This window comes from Manacus vitellinus, unplaced genomic scaffold, assembly GCF_001715985.3.
Source record: "Manacus vitellinus isolate BGI_N305 unplaced genomic scaffold, ASM171598v3 scaffold_2_pilon, whole genome shotgun sequence".
In the NCBI taxonomy this organism is placed as follows: Eukaryota; Metazoa; Chordata; class Aves; order Passeriformes; family Pipridae; genus Manacus; species Manacus vitellinus.
Genome location: NW_021940208.1, coordinates 18,086,773 through 18,110,177, shown reverse-complemented (window position 1 = coordinate 18,110,177; position 23,405 = coordinate 18,086,773). Strand labels below are relative to the sequence as shown.

Genomic DNA, 23,405 nt, shown 5'->3' with positions numbered 1-23,405 from the left:
CAATTTTACAGCCTCTCAAGGCTAAGTTTTGTCACTTTACTGAGAAATGATAGCATGGAAATAACTAAACTCTATTATTATAACAGGTATCTCGCCCTCACAGAAACCAACCCACTACAAGGACTCAGAGAGATTGTTGGAAGTTATGAATTCTCAGACGCCTATTACTCCTCAAAATCTGCACTCACGATATGTACTGAGAGACATGTCAAACACCCTAAAGAATTGTGTTAAAATACAGGGAATGCCTGGGTCTGCTGGGAGTTAGATCTTGTGAAGGGAAAAATAAAAATAAGCAAAGCAAAACACAGAAGGTCAAATACTGGAACCCAGTCTCTTTGTCAACACTTACTTTGACACTGATATTGTAAATGTTACACTAAAAAATAAGCTAAAATACACCCATTTATTTTGAAACTGACTTTGCTATTTCAACAAGACTTTAAGTTTTTAGCTGTCATGCTAATATATCCAGTCAGAACTTAAAAGTTATTAGTCAAAACCAAGGTAACTTTATTTTTGAGATCAATGACTCTCAAATTAACTCTAAAATTCTAACTTCAGCCACAGCTCAAAGTATAAACACATTAAAAATCCCAGTTTTTGTTCCTGTAATATGTTACATAAATTGTTTATAGCTAGGTTAGACCTGATTTCTTGAGCAAATGGCAAATGTACATTAATTTTTATTTTTATAATCTTCACATCCAAAATACATATGGGAGAGGATAACTGAAGTCTTCTCATAGAAGACTTTCTTATCATACAGTTGAGTACTTGATGGGATCCCAGAGTTTAGTAACATCCCAAGAGTGTTACAACCCATCCTAAGGAAGAGTCCTAGGAGGGAAGGTACAAACCATCTTCTGGAATTTCCTAATTCTCTCCCAAGAGAACACCAATGACTAGCTCATGTGAGATACTTTTGGACAGTGAATGAAGCAAGATGAATACCCCCATCCTGCCTGTATAGTGAGTGCATCGATTCACAAAACACTGATCTTGGTCCTGGTTCAGACTTTAAAGAGTGTGCTTTCTTCCTGGAAGCCTGGAAATATGCACGGCAGTTATTTCTGTCAACTGTTTGCCTTTCCCCTCCTCCTCCTCCTGGCAATGTTTGTATTTCTAATCACACCCTCACAAGAATCTATTCTGTCACTTTTAACTATGTAGCCTCCAGTGTGGTATGTGTAGACAAGCAATCAAATGCAAAGCCCCAGCTGTGCAATCCTTTCTCAAGCATGTAGTATCGACTTTGGCAAGTATGGCCATCAGTTTGACAAGTTCTACTTAGTGTAAAAACTGTACAGTAAAGCTCTAGCCTGCTGCAGTTTCAACAATGTTTTACTAACTCCGCAGAGTGGAACAGAGCCACACAAACACAAGCAGAGTGAAATTAGAAATCCATCTCAAAACTTCCACTAATTCAAACTGGATCAGGACTGTGCCCCAGGGATGCTCTGACTCTCCCCTGGGAATACTGTAACAGGCACAGAGATCAAGCACAGTCCTCCAGTCCTCCCAGCAGATTCGCTAGTGCTAGTGACCAGAATTTGCTGAGGGAACTGGGAGCACGGAAGCCTTTTTGACTTTCCCAAAGAATGAGGGAGGAAAAATGACAACTTTCTTCACTTGAAAGGTCCAAAACTTCAAAATGGATTAGCTAATACCACATTGCTGACATGCGCTGACCCAGTTGGAGAGACAGACTGCTTAAGGCGGCCAGCATCAAACTGACTCAGATCCTCATTTAATTCAGATTAACTCATGATTCCAAAAATACACTGCAGTGCCACTGTTCATCTTACAGGAAAAAAATGAAATAGGGAGCCGCACAGTAGCCAAGTTATGGATTTAAAAGGGCATATGTCATACATTTTTCCTTTCCTATAATGTATTATTTAAGCCCCATGAAAGGGTTGTTCCCACATGCCTCATTTATTCCCGCTTGACAAGAAGTGACCTCTATTCTTCCTCCTCCTTTCCTAATGTTTACACATAGTAAGTATGAGAAAACCTAACCATTTAATAATCACAGAACCAGAAGCTGAAAGCATCTCTTTGATTCAGACGAATTTAGATCATATTCCGAATAAAATAAATGCAGTTATTTTCCGTGAACACAATAACCTTCCCTGCAAATAGAAATGTACAAGTCATAACCAAATGCAGAAAAAAAGTTTTGCAATTTCCCAAGAGTCTTGCTGAGAAATATTTATGATGAAGAATTTTAAGCTCTGCTTCTTAGGGTTACTAACCAAAGAGTGCTTCTTTCGTGAAGAAAGTTCAAGCGTTGTATCATACAGGCTTTCAACAAAGTTCCTCAGACAGGGGACATTCACTTCATTTTTAACAGCCTGAAAGAAAATTTCATGTTAATAAAATATTATTTCTCAAGCTTTTTAATCTAATTTAAAGAAATTATGGAAACAACAAGAAAAATAAACTCACAGCAGCTACGGGGACAAGAATTTCGACAAACAGTCCTGCCAGTGCATGCTTGATATCTTTGTCTTTAACTTCAAGGAAATAATGTGCACATTCCTAAAACAAAACAAACAAGAAACATAAATTGCACATCAACTGGAATAAAGACCTCTAAATGTTTGCTGAATGCACATCAAGAGTCAGTGACTATTTTTATCCTGCAAATCCCACTGAAAACATTTGCCTATTAACTTCTAAATCTGCATTCTGCAGCAAGCGGGAAGCGGGATGTAAGTCACGATCAAGGATCTGTTACTTTAATCCAGAAACTCTCCACTGACTCCAGCTGTGCCTGGTGGCTTTTTGGGGCTGGAAATGGAGTTGGAAGGCCAGGGTCTGGCCTTATGCCTTCCCCGTGTGTATCTTCAAGGAGCAGGACTACTAGACAACATGGACTGCTTTACACAATGCTTTGACAGGCCAAGAGGAATGTAATTCTCCAGTAAGACACTCAAGGCAAGTAACAATCTTACTTGTAAATATTTTTGGATAAATTTCATTGATGAGATTCTTGCACATTAAGGGTCAATATAGAACTGTGCTATGTGAGAGAAGAACCACTACAATTTCCAGCCTGCATCTGGGGCTTAAGACAGAAAGTAAAAATATACTTTGTCCTAAACACATAGCAAACTACTATCCACACAGCTGTGTTGCTCAGGAAGTAAAGGAGGGGAGATAAGCATCCACCCACTTGTGTGTTTCTGAGCAACTTCTCTGAGGATGACAAATCCTATTGCTCCAGTTACTTCTCCGGGTCCAAGGACCAAACAGCCACTGACTTTACAAGGAAGGTCCTCACTGACCTTTTTTCCTGAATATGCGTGCAGAGTGGTTTACACCTTAGATTATGCATCTTTTTTCCTGTGTGTAATCAGGATTATACACAACTTAGCTTTAATCGCTCCAGCCAGTGTTCCTGCACTGCTTATGCACTCTTTGGGGGAAGACAGGCTCTTCTGGAGCTCACTCCTGAAATTAGCTCACCCTTTGCAAGTGTCTTTTCCTACTACAGTAGCACATGTGGGACAGAGCTTTTAGATGAAACACTGCATATAGACATTGAAACTAACAGACAAACTGCACAAAGAATCAAAATGTATTTCACCAAAATGAGTAAAACTGGTTTTCCCCCCCATACACATTGCATCTTATGTCACACAGCAATACATATAAGAATTAATTTAGTGCTGAGATATTGTGGTAGAGGGAGGTAGAGATCATTTGCATCCAAATTTTCAGTTCTACTATGCGGGAGTTTTACCAGAGATCTCAATAGCAGTGATCACTAGATCCCAGCAGTGCTGTGTCATAAAGCTGTGCCACAAACTCATTCACTCATATTAGTTATGTGCACTGAACACACACTAATTTGATATTTTGCCAGCTCTGGATAACTCACTTTAAGTTGACACATACTAATATGTGTCTATATAATTAAGAGTAAAGGAAGAAGAAAAATGACCTGTTTCTGTGGTGTTAAGTATGTTTTAAATATGTTATTAAATATGGTTTAAAATATATTGCAAAGCTGAAATAGAATGTGCTTCCAGTTCAGGCTTTAAAGAAATGGCTTGGTGTGTCTGGATGCCTGTGTATTAGTATTCCACTGTCAAATCCTTACTCATGGGCATCTAACATTGATTTTTTTCTCCATCTACTCTATCAATAAGGTGATCTTTACGTGGAGGTTTACATAAAACATGTATTTTACTGGAGTGGCTACAAACTCTGCAACCATGAGGGTGATCCTGAATAAAAACAGGAGAATAGAAAGGTTAAGCTAAATAAACCTGCTAATGGGAACAGAAATAATTGTACATTACCAGCGAGAATGTTGCAACATGAAATAGTTTCTTGCCTTTTACAAAATTATGTAATCTCTTAATTTAAAGCATTCATTATAACCAAACTATGCTCTGTACTAGTGACTCTCAAACCAGGAGGATACAGAATGTACCCTACAGGAAGCAGGGTGAAGGTGTGGTGGAAGCAGACAATACATCCAAGGGAAATTCCATCCAGCTTTTGCCTCAATTCTTTGTCTCTTGCTCAGTGTTTTTCTCCATCAGAAATTTCTCTCTTTTCTGGCAACTACATCAGTGTTGGCAGATTCCTTCTGGAGGCAGTGAGCAGCTAGGGAGACAAAGCTAGGCAGGGACACAGGGCAAGGAGCAGCTGTGGGATGGTAGGGTGGAAGGTCTGGGGTCTACAGAACAAAACCACTTTTAGTTGGAGGGCAAGATGTAGGGACTAGAGGCATATGACTGATGAAAAGTGGTATGGAATGACACACTCCAGAGACTGGAGTGTGGAGCACTGAGGTTCAGAACAAGTAGAAAGTAGCTGCACATAAATTTATGTGGGAATGACATATGGAAAATCTCCTGGAACATTACAGGAAAGCTAAAGGCTAGCCCATTCAAAAAGGCCTGGAAATCACAATTATATACTTAAGAATTTTACCTGCATAAACTGAAGAGAAGCTTCAAAGTCCTCCACAGGATACATCTTAATGCGAAAGAATTTCATTCCCATTATAAGACTGATAATGCTTTGAACTACGTATGGGCTTTGTTCTTTATGCCGCAACTCTTTTAGCTCTGCCATAAATTTCTTCTTTACAGCAGGAAATCTATGAATTCAGATTGGTTAGTTCCAAAAATTTCAAAATTAGTATTTGAAATGTATTGTAAGGCATATGAATTGGGAAAAACCTAAAGGAGATTTAAAGCATTTCACTCAGTATGCGAATAGATTTCTTTTTGTTTAGATTTCTTTCACTTCTAATAAACTCGTAAGATGAAGCATACAGTCTGATCTCAGTCCCTTTAGAGAACCACATCTTCCAAATTATTTTACCATGCACCTCTTTTATATGAGAGCTAATAATATCATTACAAATAACCCCCTCACATATTTTTCAAAAATCCATGATGAAAGATAATTTTCTAGCAAATACATGTAATGGTTTCAAAAGAAGATGTTTAAATTATAACCATGAAAACATTCAGATAAGCAGTTTTTCAGTTCAGGTTTTTTATCTAACAGCCATTACAGTAACACTTAAGCATTAATAACTACAACAGCTTTGGATGGAGGAGTCTACGACAATTTTAATCTCCCCCACAAATCTATTGAAGGTGTCTTTTGAGACATACTGTCCATAAAGATAACATACAGAAAGATCATCCAACAGGACCTCCTCTCCTTTTTGAGATGAAAACAAAAGAATGTCATTTTCATGGGCAGGTGTAGTTTGTAGCAACCTTTTGTTATCACCTTTGATAGACAACATAAGTGAATTGAAAGAAACAGGTTGGCAGAAAGAAACCCTTTAGTGACAGAAACATCTTAGCAAGGCCCTTCAGAATTGGAGAAGAAAGGCAGTATTTATGGAGATCATGTATATTTTGACAGTCAAACTGAGGCTTTGGATCCAGATGCCACTTTTGCATTTGACCCAGATAATTTAGAAGCTCAGGTAAGGCCTTACCCGAAGTTATATGATTTCCAGAAACTCAAACTATTTTGTCTACATCAAGCTAAGCTGACTGGTTTTGTAGAGCAGACTCTCCCAGCAACACCAAAAAGTCAGGAGACAGGAAGCATTATGTTGGGGCAGTAAATTCTATCCTTTGCTTAGTTTGTGGCGTAAGAGTATGATGAGAGGCTATATTGGGTACACAAGCTTCTGAATTTGTCTGTTTCCAGATCCAAAAAGTGTTTTATGTCATCTGTTCTAAGAAGGATGAAGGGTTCAGAAGCAGTTACATTAAGTTCTAGGCCTAAATAATGGCAGAGAGACTTAGAATTGTTTCTGTGTAGGAGGATAGCCATTTATAGGTTTGCTCAGCTAAAGAAAAAATAGTATATAGAAAAAAAATTAATTAAAATAGTTCTCTTCAGCCCTTTGGGATTTTCACAGACGTCATTGCTGAGATAAGAAAAATAATGCTGCTGTAGTCAAGTTGAATTTATTCAGTATCACTGGACTAGATGCAGAAAGCCTCTGATTCCCTAGAGGTCAATGCTACAGAACACCTAGATAAATAGAGGGTCAATGAACTGAAATAACTTATTCATACAGTATTTTTAAAGAAAGTGAGAAAATCAGAATATTCACATGCTAAGCAAGTAGAACTTGTCAGATTCATAGGGGAAATAAGATATTCCATTTTGCTTACTTTGCTTGAGCTAGAACACCTATTACTTCTGCATACAAATCTGCAACAATGTGCATATTTCCAGTGTTAGGACCAAGGTACCTAGCAAGAGACAAAGAAAGAATTCTCAGCTGAGAAAGCATACTGTTTGAACCACAACTATTAAAAAAATAAGCAAGCATTTTTTTTCATAGAATTTTTGTACGAAAAAGAGCCTTACCCTTCTTTGTACTTAAAGTGCTTGAAAGCCAAGTTAATAACATCATTTACCAAACTGTCTATTACAGGATGAAGTGGAATCTGAAAACACAAAATAAAACATAACAAGGACATATATGTTACACTTCAATACCTCAGAGTATTACTCATGGGTATCATCCATACAGAAATATGGTATCAGCTGAAATAGAATGTAGCTAGAAAAATAGCTGGAATAAGCCAGCCACTTGATGTTTATTTAATATGGAAGATAAATACTTTAGCTCTTAAGACTTGGCAAAGTAAAGTCTGTACAAGCACAGAGTACTATGTCCTGCAGGTGCAAGAAAGACAGCAATGAACAAGCATGCAGAATGTACTTCATGTTTTTATTATACTTTTAAAGATGCAAATAGAAAGAAGAATCCCAAAACTCACTTTACATCGGAAATTACATTGGTAAATTCCATCATTTATTAGTTAATGGATAAATTAAAAACTCATACCTGTTTCAAAACTTCTATTAATACTAAAGAAAAAATAAAATCAATAGCCAGATCTCTTCTCTCCATTAAATAGTCCCTCTGCTGTTCATCACTGCAAAATCAAACCAAGACACATGATATTTCAGAGATGTGTCATAATACATATTATATACCTTCTTCAGTTACACAAATACAGATAACAGGGGATTGTGTTCTACTTTTTAAATTGCAGTCCAGCATTTTAGAAAGTAAGGTACTGTTGTGCTCTTAAAGTCTGAGATAAACAGACCAAATCTAACTTGCTTCAAATGCTTAAATATCACTATCCATTTCCTCCCTCCTTTTTTCTGTTTAAGATCTACACAAAAAAACCCAAATCAAAACACAACTAAGGAAATGTATGGATTTTGTATTCTAACAAATGGATTTCATCTCAAATTCCTTGCTGATGCCACCATTTAGACTATTCTTAATTACACTTTGGTGGCAAATGTAATACATTACATTGTGCTATCAAATTCATATTTAGATTTGTGATGAATTTTGGAAAATGCCTTAAAAGCACTGATGGAGAATTCATAACCAAACTCCATTCTCTTTTAAAAACGGTTCTGGTGTTAATTTTTTAACTTTGGCAACACTTGTCAAATGTTCAAACACATTCTTAGTGTAGAATGACACAGAGGAATAAAAGTCTAAGGTGAGTAGCCTGTAATACAAAACCAAAAAAATACCCATTTAGATCACCTGATCAGAGTTTCAAGGTGTATTGAAAAGATAACATGAAACATATGTTTTTAAAAATGTACTTTTTGTAAAATTAAACATTAAAGGAACAGTTCTGGAGTCCATTTGAAGCATTGAACACTGATTTCAGTGAGATTTTTGTGTAAATTCAGCACAATTTTTATAAACATTAAGAATTTCAGTTATTTCAATTATACTCGCACTCATCATAAAATATCCATTTAAGAGTACTACTTGATTGATGAAATAAATTATTTGCATTTTGGTTTTCTTGGTTTCACATTAACTGGAGACAGGACTGGTAATAATATTCTTTCTGCAACACTACCAATTGACATAATGGCCTTGTTCCACTGCTAAACTGACTTTCAACTAAATTTTAGGTGGAGTTCCTGAAGACATCTATTTATGAGTAGGTAGTCCTGCAACTAGCTGAGAAAAAGAAGGAATTCAAGTCAAGGATTCATCTCATCCAAAAGTAGACATCTAATTGATGAATCATGTCTTCATACTGTCTATTTCTACTGACATAAAGGGTCTGAAAGATTCTGATTCAGGTTCATATCTAAAACTAGCCCCTACTCCTTTGTTCCAGCAACTATTGCTTTCCGTAGTTACTGGATTATAACGTAATCCTAATGTGAAGAATTGCCTATGTATTTCCAAATACCAGGCCTGACAGTGTTGATTCTCCTGCTGCTTCATTAAACTGTGTTAATGTACTACCAAAGTATTCAGAAAAACTGTAAGTCTGAAGAATATATCTGTACCAAACTACTAGACCTCAATATAACCAAGACCAATCTACTGCCTTAACACTGACGAACTACTGATATCTTTATTTTTATGTGCTTGTTTCTTTAAAGAGTTAAGTCAATGTTGTTAAAAACTCTTTAACTGATTCTCAAGGTTTTGGATTGAGGATAGGTGTATATGAAATTTCTATGTCCAAGCAGAACACTATATTAAAAAAATTCTTCCAAGTGTCACAGAATTACTGCCTCATCACATAAGTAAAGAAGACACATCAATATTTACATGACATCAAAGCTTTCAAAACAGCAGCAAGACAAACATAACAGCAATGTCGTGTTTGAACTACCAGGATCATAACTTTAAAGACACAATTACTGCATCCATCAAGAAGCCAAGAGAAGAGTTCCAGGAACAAGCAGAAAAAAGATACAACAACCTTCAGACAACTGTTACCTCACAGAAGCCAATTTTACCTTAGAATTTATAAATTATGTATGTATGCAGATTCAAAATCATACCTTTTGGATTTAGTGCTTGTTCTTGGTCTGTACTCATGAGATTCATCTTCTATGCCATTCTGCCTTTTATACCAATCAAACAAAGTGCGCAGGATAGAGGGTAGACAATATTCTGAAAGTGAGCTCATTGAGCTTATAACCTATGGGGAAAACATAACAAATCAACAAATCAAATACTGTTGGAGTTTCCCCTCCTCCTTAAAAAAAGTACTAATTCAATGGTTATATATGTTCTTTCTTGTTTTCATCTAATTTTTGAGAACTATGGGACAAGCAGTGACACTTAATATTCTGCATTTTATATCTTTAAAAGACATGCAGACGTGGCACGTAGGACATGGTTTAGTGGTGGACTTGTCAGTGTTGGGATTGTGGTTGAATTTGATGATCTCAGAGGTCTTTTCCAACCTGAGGGACTCTAGGATTCTATAAAACATAAGCAGAAATACAATAGTGGAGTGTATATAGGTAGTGTCTTTATATTGATGATATTAAAATCCATTAAAATTGCGTGTCATATCTTACTACATATCAGAACTATCTAGTTCTTCAAGGGGGTTATTTTGATTTGTTCCATAATGCTGATTTGAGTTTGAGCATATTTTAAGGAAAGAAAAAGCAATGAATCAGAAGCACTGTCTTTGGGGGTTGTATCTGACTGCTGGATGCCCCTCCTGAAACTCAGAACATATAAGCTCTGCAATAATTTTAATCAACTGACCGTACAGATGCATCCATCTTACTCTTAGGTTCACAGACCTGAAAACTTAGGCTTCTCTTTTATATATAGGAAAATATTTACAGTTTCCTGTGTCTTTGTGTGCACAAATAAACAAAACATAGTTTAAAATTATTCCTTAGAAGTTCCTGATTAAACAGCTCTAGTGGCATACCGGAAAAGATTACTGCTCACTCAGTATTAACTGTGTCACCAATTACAGAAATGTTATTGAACATATTATTACTGAACTATTTCTTGAACTTCCTATTACTGGAAACCATAAAGCTACAAAACATGAGAAGATAGAAAAAACACTCCATTATTATACAAGAGGATATTATATGTACTGCAACAGAATGTTCATAGCCACAGTATTTGTGGACATTCTAAGAAAACAGAAACCAATTATTTAAAATAGGAAGAAATTACTGATCTAGAGATTTACCACCACCTCATGATCACGCAGGGCTTGATCCTGTGAAGTGCTGAGCATCAGGAGTAAAGAACGTGTACTTCATGTCAAGCACACAGATTATGTTGTCAGGTTTATCTACCTGCTTAAACTTAAACCAGTACATTTCAATGCTTGTGGAAAAACAACAGCATTTAATGTCCCATGTAAGACCAAGCTTGTGCGAACACTGTGACTAAGACAAGAGTAAAACTGGCAGACTGAGTATCTTACACACAATTTCCAAGTATTAGGATAGATTTAAATGAGAACTTTTGTGGATAACAGTTAGTCTAGATGAATAACTCTGACCTCTTTGGAGGTTTTCAGCCTTAGGATTTAACTAACTCACACTGACATTGTGGTCTAAAGCTAATGAGACACTTCCAGAATGAAGTATTATTGCTCGGGTATTATGGTCTAAAATTAAACATGGTTCATCAGAAAGCTGTCACAACTGCTCCTGTAAAATTAAAAGTTTCTATAAAAATATGGTGTTAAGAAAGCTTTCAATCCAGTGTTTGCAATACATTCTATTACCTGAAATATGAAACAAGCTGCTGTGGAAGATGGCACTAAGGCACTGCTTGCAGCAGTGACAGGAGACCTTTCACGACAAATTACTACAGCACTTCAGGCTCGGTTATACCACAGCCTTCTACCCTAAGGCTTCAGATAAATACTCAGAAGACATGAATGACCTGGTGTCAGGGCAAAGCATTCGTTACCAACTCACTTCTCTATTGTTTTCCAAAACTTTTTCTGAAGCTGACAGAACACTGGTTGTTAATTATGAGATGGAATGAAAAAGGGTTTGCTAGGGAAGACAAGAACAGAATCAAAGAATCATAGAATGGTTTGGGTTGGAAGGGACATTAAAGATGATCTAGTTCCAACCCCCTGCCATGGGCAGGGACACTTTCCACTAAACCAGTTTGATGAAAGCCTTGTCCAATCTGGCCTTGAACACTTCCAGGGATGGGGCATCCACAATTTCACTGGGCAATCTTTTGCAGTGTTTCACCAGCATCATCATAAAAAATATCTTCCTTCTATTTAGTCTGAACCGAGTCTCTTTTAGTTTAAAATTCTTACCCTTTGTCCTATTGCAACAAGCCCTACTAAAAAGTCTGTCTCCAAACAGATCTAAATATCTTGAAAGAAATCACGATATGTAACTACAAATGAAAAGTTGTTTCAGTCATGACGTATTTATCACTGCTGTTCTTTAAATCCCAGTTATACAATTTCACTAGAAAAAGTCAAAGGGATTCCTGTTAAATCTTTTCTGCTGAATTTACAGTGTGTGTCTTTAGTAGGGATAAAAGGTCAATATAGTTTTGTTTTTTTTAATCTTTCTGTCACTGCACTTTTAAGACAGGAAGGAAGGGTGGACTGGGCAAAGACCTGGCTCTCAGGGAACAGGAAGGGAGGGAAGTCTAGCCAGCTTGCCAGCATGCCTGTTTCTCAACCCTTTCATTTTCTGGAAGTAAGTCCAGGAGTGAGATGAATTCTAGCTCTGTGCTGCTCCTGAAAGGGAGTGCACAGATGTACAAATATCTCCTTGTTGGACAAATGATCATGTTCTTCCATCATAAATGAACTACCTACTGTATACCTTAAGGATAAGAAAGCTGCACAAGTAGGGAGCTGTTTAAAACCTGTGTTCACAGAGCATTAAATATACTTTATGCAAATGCTTAATATTTATTTTGGACTAAAATGCAAGAGGAAATTCAATCAAATTCTGCCCAGATAGTTTGCTACAATTTATATACTTCCATAAAATCTAGTTATATTATCAAAATACAAATATAAGAAATGTTTCTGCTAACAGCAGATAGATGTGATTACCCTTTTCATTTCACTTATGAATTTATACGTGCTTTAACAGCAAATATATTCAAAATTGCATCCAATTCCCAAGAGTACCACTAATTTCTTGGCTCTGCATTTTTTTCATATACCATATATGTCAGTGCGTATGTTGAATGGGCATTTTCTTGCCATTTTAATAATGCAGAATTGCAGTACTTCAATTTTGCATAGGGTTGGTTTATTTTTTGTAAATCTGTTACTCACACAGTGTCTGCATATTTTGTCTTCAAATTGCTGTTGTGCAGATTCTAAATAATTGACTTCAGAAGTGAGATTTTACACTGTATCAATGTTACTGAAAGCAGAATTTGGTAAACACTCTTTTAGCTACGTTTAGGATACCCATAGACATGCAATAATGTCTTCCATTCTTTCAATATTTGTAACACTTCATGCATATCTGTAGCAAAGCCCCAGAACTACAGACGATATGGATTCAAGGAAAATAACAGCTGTAGTTAAATCCTTGCTCCTTCAAATCAACAGCAAAACTCTTACGGACCACAGTAAGATCAGGATTTCATATATGCAAGATACAACATTGCAGACATAAAGTTAACAATTCCTGTTCCATATATTCCAGACTAGAGGAGAGGGAAGGTGGAGAGATGAACTGCCTTAAACTCTAATCAAAGCAGTTAATGCACTAATTCTGTTGGATCCTCTGAGACAAAACATTTTTTTCTGCTAATGAGAGGTTTCTAGACAAGCTAACTAATTCAAAAATTTGTAAAACGACATATTAGCAGCAAGTAGTGCAGTTGTGTTTGTGAAGATCTCCTTTCATTCACATCTTTGTTATAAGCAAGTTTTGGGACAGTGCTATAAAGCCAAATCTCTCTGGAAATGGTTAAAACTGATAACTATTCAAGTTGGGCTAGTTTTCATTTATGGCCTTGGCTTTGTGAGTAAAAAAGAAACAGGATTTTTTAGTATTGTAATTTTGTAGATGGCTAATTTCACCTAGCTTGCTTATACATTATCAATGTTTATAGCTATTTTACTGCCAGCATAACATTTTACATGAAAACCCATTTATTTTTAGTGGGCAGCAAGTTCAGTTCTGAAGGTACTACCTTTAATTTTGCCTTCAGATGTACTTTTTTACAGAGTACTTGAACCCGAACCTCTTATCAGGAGCCAACAGTTGTTTTACGACCCCATCACCAGCATCTTATCCTTCCTCTACCATGTGCCCTTTGCTGGTGAAGAAGGACAAAGTTTAAAACTCAGGGAAAGACAAAACACAAAAGGAACCAACCACAGTGCTATGGCAATGATGATGATACCAGTATTCACTTACTATATCTAACAAATATAATATTGGATAAGAATAATTATCAGCCTATCATTAATCACATTTAGGTTGTTATGAAAAAGGAAAAAATTAATCATTAGTATGCTGTTTATTGTCTATTTATATTTACATTTTCCACTTTTTTATTCTTATTCATTTTTAGTCTCCTTTTTTTACCTTGATCTATTTTTGTTGGTTTTGTCTCCTAAAAGTATATAAAACATTAAATGCTTTTGCTTTCCAATCTGTATTCTCCAACCTAGTGCACTTCTAGAAAGAGAGCAGTATAACTGAAACAAGGACAAGTTTTTGTGCAGTTTATGCTGAAACTCCTTCAACAGGCACCTCATAGAGATAGCTTCATATAAAAAGTAAGCCTTGTTGTTAAGTTTTCACTTCCATGGCCAAAATGTCACATTTATTCTGTAATTTTATATGGAAAACTGTCTGTAGCTCAGTCCAAGATTACACAGTGCCTTTTTTCTGCCTCCAGTGCTGTTCATGAACATTTATATACTGTGGTAAGAACAGAAGATGCATTAGTAGAGGCTGAGAAAAGAGTAATAAAAGTGTTTCCTTAGGTGAGGATAAGCCTCTTGGAGAATTATGAGTTTTTGCACCCTAGCTTTTGATCTTTTCATGTACTGCAATTTTATGGTTTCCTGTAATAGGAAGTTTAAGTCATAGTTCACTAGTACAATGTTTAATAACATTTCTCTAATTGGGAACACAGAGCATGCTAATACTGGAGCAGTAATGGTCTTTGCCAATAGGCAACTAGAGTTGTCTAATCCAGAACTTTTAAAACATGATTTTAAACATACTGTAAGATTACTTAAAAACATATGACAAAACCTACATAATTTCCTGTATCTATTTTCTTTATATACATGCACACCTAAAAAGGAAAATACAGTCAGTGTAAGGAATCCAGTTTGTTAGGCTAATGGCGAAACACTCTGCAAGTCAGGATAAGTACAATCACTTCATACATTGCTCAAGATACTATTATGAGTTTGAGGAGGGTGATGCAATTGGCAGTCAGACGCACTGTCTGTCTCACAGGAGCCACTGACCACACCTATGTGGAGAGAAACAGCTCTGCCTGTGCACAGACTCTTGATGTTGGATACATCACCACCATCAAAACTACCACTTCTAAAAGGGTGTTGGAGAATGTGCAGGAAAAAGCACTGGTTCTCAGAGAGACAGAGATAGAGCTATTTAGGGGTAGTAAGCAATGCTTTCATAACCATCTTTTGGGGGATTCAGTGTTAAACAATGCTGATTACACTGAGTAGCTAAAGTTCCAGTCTGCATATTGTGAGTTAGTGTAAAGGGTTTTTTTGGGCTGGTCTTTCCACCTCTGAAGCTGACTTGCAAAAAGCAAATTTTAAATCAGGTCATGCCTTACCTTTGATGCTTTTTAATCTACAGTTAAAAGAGGCAACTCAGATATTTTAAAGTGACAAGTGGCTAGTAACCTACTCACTTCAGCATTACCTATAAATTTCACTCAAACTGAATAGAGATAGTTTTGATAACAGTAAGATTAGAAAATTAGGTTCCTCTGACAGTGTGTCACTTTTTATAACTTAAAATTGTAAGTAAAAATTATTAGACACCCCTTGAGAATGTTTGTTCATGGGGATTCTCTCTGTTTTCCTCCTTCATTTCTGTAGTAAAAATGTCAGGAATGTCATGTGTGGCCTTTTTTTGTTTTGCTGGATGACTTAATGTGTTTCAGGAAAAAATACCAAAGCTTTTCATACCTTACCTGGAAGGGAAAAGTAAGGGATTATCAACCTGGTCTTCCTGCATCCCATAGACTCTTTAAATATTTCAGTATCATGTCAAATCATGATCTTCCAGGTTTCCTAAGTAGCCCATACCTTAATTTTCAATATCAGCAAAATTATTCTTACTTTCATGACAGCTTTATCATACTGACATATTATGATTTGAAAAACGGTTTTATAATGAGATGTACTTACTAATCTACTGAGTGAAATATGTCAAGCAAAGAAAGACTTTTTCCTATATTTTCTTATCTCTATTCCAGCTCAGCTCTATCCAACTACTACCATGCATCACAAAATTTTGTATGATTGTATGAATTTAGCCAAACAAAAATTATTTTGGTAAGGATGAACCATGTTCTCGTAAATGGGCTCATAAGCCAGGTTCACGTCCCATCTGCCAATCACAGGTGTACATCAATCCCAGGAGTACTATAACATCTCAAAATGATAATGCTTTTTAAGTGGAAAACATGAATGGGAAACATGAAAACGGAAACATTGCCAACAATCTGGGCTGAGGCTGACAAATGATTTTGAAAATTTCAGTTTAAATATTTTGTTTTGAAAATTTCAAGGAACTGAAAGGAAGGTTTTCTGACAAGACTTCTAAGGTAATCTCAGCTCTGTACTTTTCTATCAACTCTGCACACAGGTAGGACTCTAGATACACAGATAGAGATACATGAATGACTCGCATAACAAAATTTACCTTTGTTTTCTGACTACATCTGGGTTTTTTTTCCCCCAGCACTCAGAGTAAATTGCTACAGTAGTAAATACACAGTTGTTTCACTCTAGGTAGCATTTGCTGTTATCATTAAATGATTTTGAATTAATCATTCAATTTTCTGTCTATTTACCAATAAACAGGAGAAGCATCAGTCTTCCAATTCTTCCTTGTAAAGGGCCACAACTTGCTTAACCACGAATATTTAATCAAATCACAGCTGCCCATCATGTGTTTGTTTAATACACTGCAGGAACAGCATCAGAAGGTTTGCATCTGGGTGGCTTAATTTGTTTTACCTTCCCATTTGCATGTGACACTCTTCCCACAGGAAGAAAAAAAACCTATAAAATTAAGGTCAGAATACCACAAAGAATTTCATTAGGCAGGTAGGGAGTACTCACAAAGCAACCTCCTTCAGCTGGTTTCCCTGGGTTTCTCTGCGGTCAGCAAGGCAGACAGGGAGCTCCCAAGTACAGAGCAGAAGTGTCGCCTCTTCTGTTTATCTCCTGCTCTGAACATCCATCCAAGCAGGCTACCTCTCCCAAAAAAGCAGCTACAGAACAATCTAGAATGTGTCACTTTGTCAAGCTAAAATGATGAAGTGAACCTTAGTGAATGCCAGTGGAGTCTCAAAAGGCATCTTTGCTTCTGGTGTAATGTCCCAGAACACCGAATAAATGTTCATCTGAGGTTCTGAAGTTCTACTTATACCTATCTCCTCTCCCAAAGTTAAGTTAATCAATATGGTACCTGCAGCTTATGCCATTAGTTACAGCTGCTTTCAGAGTTGTCACTTTTGCTGGTGCTTTTGCTCTGTCTTTCTGTCCTGTGTTTCTGGCCTTGCTGGTGGCATAGTGCTGTGGGCAGATGTGGAATCAGCAGCAATGGTGACAGCAATGACAGCTTAGGCAGGAATGGAGGAGCAGCAAGTAACTTTTATTGTTTATGATACACCTATGGTTTATCATTCCTCTTCATTGGGAGTGAGTTTTGTGAGTTTTGGCATCCTTTACGCAATTTAAATTCTTTACCACCTATTTTTCTTTATTTCAAAATAGGTTACTTATGTGGGAATTATTTCTAGGTGGGTTTTTTTAAAGAAAGACAGCTGGCAAAAATTAATTGCTTTATACCATTATTAAGAAGTGTGTATATTGCCGTTGGTTTTATTTTTATACTTGTCCCATTTACCTTACATAATAAACGTATTAATCTAATGACAGATATAAATTTCATTTTATTAATTACAATTTTATTGTTCTACTAAATGAAATCTAATTAATTATATGTTATATTTTATTTTTAATACTTTTTCATAATAACTATAAGAGAAACCCCATTAAAAAAAAGATTGAGGGCTGTGCACCTGTTTCAAAAACCAGATATTCCGAAAATATAAAAAGTTTGCTTCAAAATGTCCATTGGGGAAACAGGCAGGAAATAATACACGTACCTAATACACTGTAAAAAGCAAGAAGTTCTATGGCAGAAAAATGTTGAGCTTAAAAACAGTGGAAAAATCCTTCCAATTTAAACCCAAGAATGGTTAGGCAAAGCATTTGTCATTCTACTAAAGTACATTGAGACATATTGCTTTTGCAGTATGCAACCACAGAATAAAGACACTAGAATGCCTTCCAAGTATTTATCTTTTAGCCTGAGGAATGGAAATAATATAATTTCAAGTGTCTTACTTGATCAAACTGGGGATCTTCTCCTCGTTGCAGAGATTTGGTCAGCGGCTTCTCCTAAAAGAAAATATATTAAATACGTATGACTTTAGATCAATACTATCATATATTCTATCAACTCTACTATTATTTTTCTGTTAGATTTTTTTACTCACATAGTGTGTCTCCTGATCTCATCCAGGAGATACTATTTGTTTCATACGCAAAGGAGACCTCTGCATATGTATCGGTCAATACTGACATTGTGCCTTTAGTGACTTTGGTGTCTTTTCACAAAAGAGAAGGATTGACCACATATTACATCTGAGTTGCTGCTCACACTGATGATAAATTCTTTCAACATTATAAAAAGCATCTAGTATTTCCTCTAATACATAACCAAGGGGGTCTATTTAGTTACATGATATACCTTCTTGTTATAATACTACCAGGCTACACAAACATGTCCACAGATATAGTGCATCATTTAGGGCATACTGAAAGAAAGAATCAAAGACCATAGAGTTCATTTTTGAGGAAGACAATTGTGGAAAAACTATTACTCATTAAAAAAAAAGGCATTTTTGGAATGGAAGCAAATTTCCAAGACATGTTCTCAGAGTAACTGGGAAAGCCAAAGAGAACTGCCCAGCTCAGAAAGAGTCATCGTGTGTGAACATCCATTCACCTTTATGGCTCTTTTGTCAAGCAGGCTGAGTTCCTGAGACACGTAGAAGTACACAGGCCAGTATTCTAGATACACACAACAATACACAAAACATGAATCTCCCAAACCACAATGAAAATAAACAATACATGAGGGCAGATGACAGTCTGAAAAACACATCACTTGTCACCATCACAATTCTGTACTGAATTACACCACTGTTGCTGGTGTCTGAAATGTGCCAGTGCTTTATTCTTCTGTAAATCATGAATCTTTCTTCTCCTACAGCTGAACGACTGAGGCTATCCCACCAGCTCAGAATGAGATTTTCTGTTCAGCTTTTAGCAAACTATTACACTCATCAGCATCCGTTAATGTGTCAGGCCAAATACCATCACTGCCAGGGCATATGAGATGCAAACCAAAGAAATCTGTAAAGCTGCTGAGATATGGGAATGGAGAGACCTTAGGTAGACCAAAGATTTCTATTATTTAATGTTTTTCTCTGAAGAAAATGTTGCCCAGTTTAATCTGCTGACTGATTTTGAAATTAATTATGCTGATCCACTTGTAATGCCAGCTGGCAAGGAGGCCAAGTGTGGGGTGACTGCAGTATCCCCTGACTACCTACCAAATACAAAAATCAACAGAATGTTTTCTACTGAGTCACTGATTTATCCAGAACAGCCATCAATATTTTTCATTGTTTTCTCAAATATCTAAAGTGACTCCTCCAGGTTACATTACGGGCACAACAGCTATTAATTACAACTTCATGACAACTTACTGGTGATGAAAAGACGCAGTAAAACTTTGCAGCCCAGAGAAAAACAAAGGACACTACCCTACCCACAGTCCTCCTCCTCCAGACAATCAGATATGTCCCATAGGAGGACAATACTTCTTTTGTCTGTTGCTGTACACTGAAAAGGACAGCAGATAATCTTTCAAAAATAGTAGTCAACTTATTTAAAAGAAAAAGATTCTTACATTTCCGTGAGTCCTGAACAAATTAGCATATTAAGAATTAGTGCAGTTTAGGGAAAAAACCAACAACCCTTTTTTTTTTTAATTATGAAATTTCTGATTCTGTTACAGAAGACTTGTGTTACCATGGTAAAGATTCTTAAGGTCTGTTTCAACAAAAAGGGTTTCAGTATGTAGAAGCTTTGTGTTTCCATGCCCAACACTGCAATGTTTGGCTTTCAGAGTGTGGAGTTTTAGGCAGAAACAAGGTACGGGATTCCTCATCACATGCTATCTGTAAGAGGGACACAAGAAAATGAGACAAACCACGCTCTGGGAACCCAGGTCTGAAACTGCAATCCTGAAAATGTCCTTATCACCTGCAACCTGTCTCTGGAAGCACACACACCTCCCAGATACTTCAGTTTCTGATGACGATGCTCCCCACGGAATGCACTTCTGAGTTAGTGAAGATCCCTTGATTTTGACAAGGCAAAACAAGTAATCTCTTGCCCTCTTACAGCGGACTACACCAGGGCTTCCAAACTATGGTAAATTGACCTAAAGAAACATTCACAGGCCATGCAGCAGTCTTGGTTGCAGCAGAAGGTAGTCCTGGGACAGAGAACTGCCAAGGATATCTACCAAAAGCCATGAAGGCTTCTGCTGCCATAACTTCTCAATGTTTCCAGTCTAAAGCTTCAACTGAGGCCTTTTCTTCCCCTCTGTCCCATCCTGCACCTACTCACACTCTTGCCCGGCAGCAGCTGCTGCTGCAGCTGTCTCTGCCTCTTCTTTGTCCCCCTGTTCAGATTGCTGCTGTTGCTGGATCTTCCTCGACTCTTTCCAAGTACGGTGTTGCCGCTGACACTGCCTGCAGCCACTGCAGTGATGGTTCAGCCTGGATGGACCCAAGCTGACCCCATGAAGACAAGTATCTTTGCACAGTATCCCCCCCCACCCAGTTCTGGTAGCAGGGTGCATATGCCAAAGCCACTCATTGTACCCCTGCAGTGAATGGCAACAACCACAGAAAATTTTATTTAGGGCTTGGAGGTTTGAAAAAACTCAAAGTAGTGGTTATTACTATTTACTTTATTACTAGTGATGAGTACTGAACAGATAATGAACTGAATAAAAATGAAGGGCCAGATACAAATGTGGTTTTTGTTGTCTAAGGACTCCTAAAACATAAAAGGATGACTGCTTGCATCATGACAGTAATGAGTGACCATGTCAGGAAGACACTGCCGAGTAAATTCAAAGACTGCTTGCAGGCGCTTATCCTTTAAAACCAGCAATTTTTCTTCATGCGATAGATAATATCTTTTCAACTATTGTAAACAACTTGCCTATTCTATATCACGTGGTTCTAATATCCTTACGAATCTTACCATTTTATTTTATGCAGTATTTTCAACATTGCTGTTATGGCAGCTGCTATATAAGATATAATTATTCTCATGGTAGACTTCTTCACTATATGCCAAGCGTTCAGGACTTGTAAAGACAAGGTTAATATGTATAATAAAGTGAAACTGCCTCTGAGCAATAAATTCCATAGTAGTCTATTTACTCTAGAGATACATTATTTTAAAAGTTTTTAAAAATTCTTAAAACTGTTTTCTAGCCTCAAGGTACTATTTATTTTTATTAATTTTACTGCCCAGCCAATTTGGAAATGGCAAAGAGGCCATTTTATATTACCCATTAACTTATTTGAGTCTCTGTAGCTAAACTACATCTTGGATGAATAGGTAGGCTGAATTTGGAGCCAAAGCCTACAACCAAAATCATGAAAAAAAAAAATTTGATCAACGTGAAAGAGCCTATACCTTTCTGAACTACAAAAATATCAGAAAATTTCAGAAGAATGGACTCTCAATAATAACATTTCCATTTTTAATCACTAAGTTAAACATCCTTATTTCTTGTTTGAAGTGCTGCCTACAATTGTATACTCTGTATTTGTTCATGCTGGAAATTCCCACGATTTAAACACATTAGAGATAAGTGGTAAAGATCAGCAAAGACAGCTTTGGATTTAATATTTGAAACTACTGCTTTTCAATAAAACCATCAAAAATTTTGTGTTGTCAGTGCTTACAAAACAAAATGCTCACCTAAAAATTAATTTCCTATATTCTATTGATAGAATATAATAAAATAGAATATGTTATATATGCAATGAAAAATGTATACTTTATCATATTTGCACGCATCAACTAAAGATAATATTTATAATTTATCTAAAAAACCCCTATTATTCAAACCCTCTATTCACACAGACACACAAAAACATTTCTCCAAAGACTGTCAGTCTTTACTTTTAGTGGTTAATATATTAATGCTTTTTCGGGGCTGTTACACAAACATAATTGGGTAAATTTATACAGGAATAGCCACCTGTCACAGAACTGAGTGTTCATGGAACACATGTTTCAGGGAAACATAAAAACAGAAGGATGTTGTAGCACCTATTAAGCTTCACTACGTCACCATGTTATAATGATATATAATAGCCCTTAAAGCTATTTCTAATCTCAGCAAGCATTAGGCATATTATTCCTAGTGAACTGTGACAGGCTACTGTCACTGTACTACTGACTGAGATAAAACCCATCGGTCTGTTGGGTTTTTTTAAAGCATAGAGGATGAAAGAATCTTTTTATACAAATTTTAACTTTTGCACTGCATGCTAAAAAGCAGCCACATGTACTCTACTGAGTAGTCTGCTGGGGTAGAAGACTTATTGAAAAGAAGGAGCAGAAGAATGGACCTTTTCACATGAACTGGAGCAGATATAGACCACATTCCACTGCTACACCACAATATTTACAAAATGAATGTAAGCACAATCTTAAGAATCAAAAGATCCCCAAGTGTATTTCTTTCCTGCTTACAATGAATCACCACATAAGCCCCTCCACTCCAAATGAAAATCTTTGTCCTACATACTTTTCAGCAGGAAAGAAAACTGGTGATTGTAGGAAAAATTCTGTTCAAAAATATGCAATTTTTTTGGTTTTGGCCATTGATTATTCTGTACATACAAAAATCACAAAACATATCACTCTCAACCTTGTGCTCACGTGATGTGTAAACCATGTTCTGTACCATCTAGGAGAAAATGCAATGATGCCAATTCGCGTCTAAAGGCTGGGCATGCAAAACTTCATTCCACAGAGGTGCACCTACCCTTCAGGTGCAGCTGACCTGCCAGCCAGTTGCCTCTGAAATGAACAGTTTGTCTGTCTGGTCCTGGCCTCCTCTCCAGGTGTGTGTCCTGCCTCCACCCTTCCAGAATGGATCTGTGCTGATCCTGTATTGAGCAGGTTCATGAAACTGAACTTGTGAGTATTTATATCAGTTTTGCCATTTCAAAAATGAATAGAGAACAGCCTATGGTCCCATAAAAAAAAAGCTCTTGCACTGAAAATAGCTCTGAATTTCTTTGGAAATAATTTTCATCTCTTATATGCCTTTTTACTACTTGGGAATTCCTACCACCATCCCACGAAGCCTAGTTAATTTATACCTAAGCAATGAAGAGAGCCAAGCTTTTGCTGTTTGTAGGAAAGGATAATCTATTTGCTCTGATAGTCTCCCAAACTGGAACTTCTATGAAACAGGCAATTAGTGTCCTGTTTTCATTAACAGTTCTTCGCAAGTCAGCAGGTCCTCATGCATAAATGTGTAAATTGTCTGTTCAGTGGATGACAACAGAATCTTTGATTTCTCTTGTTGCTCTGCTCATCATCAATTAGCTGTTAGGCACTTCTTTTAAGAAACTGCGTGAATGAGCATGGTACACAGATAATAAAATAAAGAGAAAAGGAGATTTCCCTTATTAACCTTTGAAATTC

At 36.7% G+C, this 23,405-nt stretch overlaps 1 protein-coding gene across 6 annotated transcripts in view; it reads right to left on the bottom strand.

The window, feature by feature from the left end:
- FRY (FRY microtubule binding protein) overlaps positions 1-23,405 on the bottom strand; it is a 205,115-nt gene that overhangs the window by 100,252 nt on the left and 81,458 nt on the right. For all 6 annotated transcript variants that reach the window (XM_018071108.2, XM_018071105.1, XM_018071106.1 and 3 more), the window contains 8 exons: positions 17,931-17,984; positions 9,358-9,497; positions 7,358-7,448; positions 6,874-6,953; positions 6,675-6,755; positions 4,954-5,122; positions 2,452-2,544; positions 2,259-2,357 (listed from right to left, as the gene is read on the bottom strand). In XM_018071108.2, the coding sequence (XP_017926597.1) occupies positions 2,259-2,357; positions 2,452-2,544; positions 4,954-5,122; positions 6,675-6,755; positions 6,874-6,953; positions 7,358-7,448; positions 9,358-9,497; positions 17,931-17,984 (807 nt within the window). The remainder of the gene's footprint in view (positions 1-2,258; positions 2,358-2,451; positions 2,545-4,953; positions 5,123-6,674; positions 6,756-6,873; positions 6,954-7,357; positions 7,449-9,357; positions 9,498-17,930; positions 17,985-23,405) is intronic.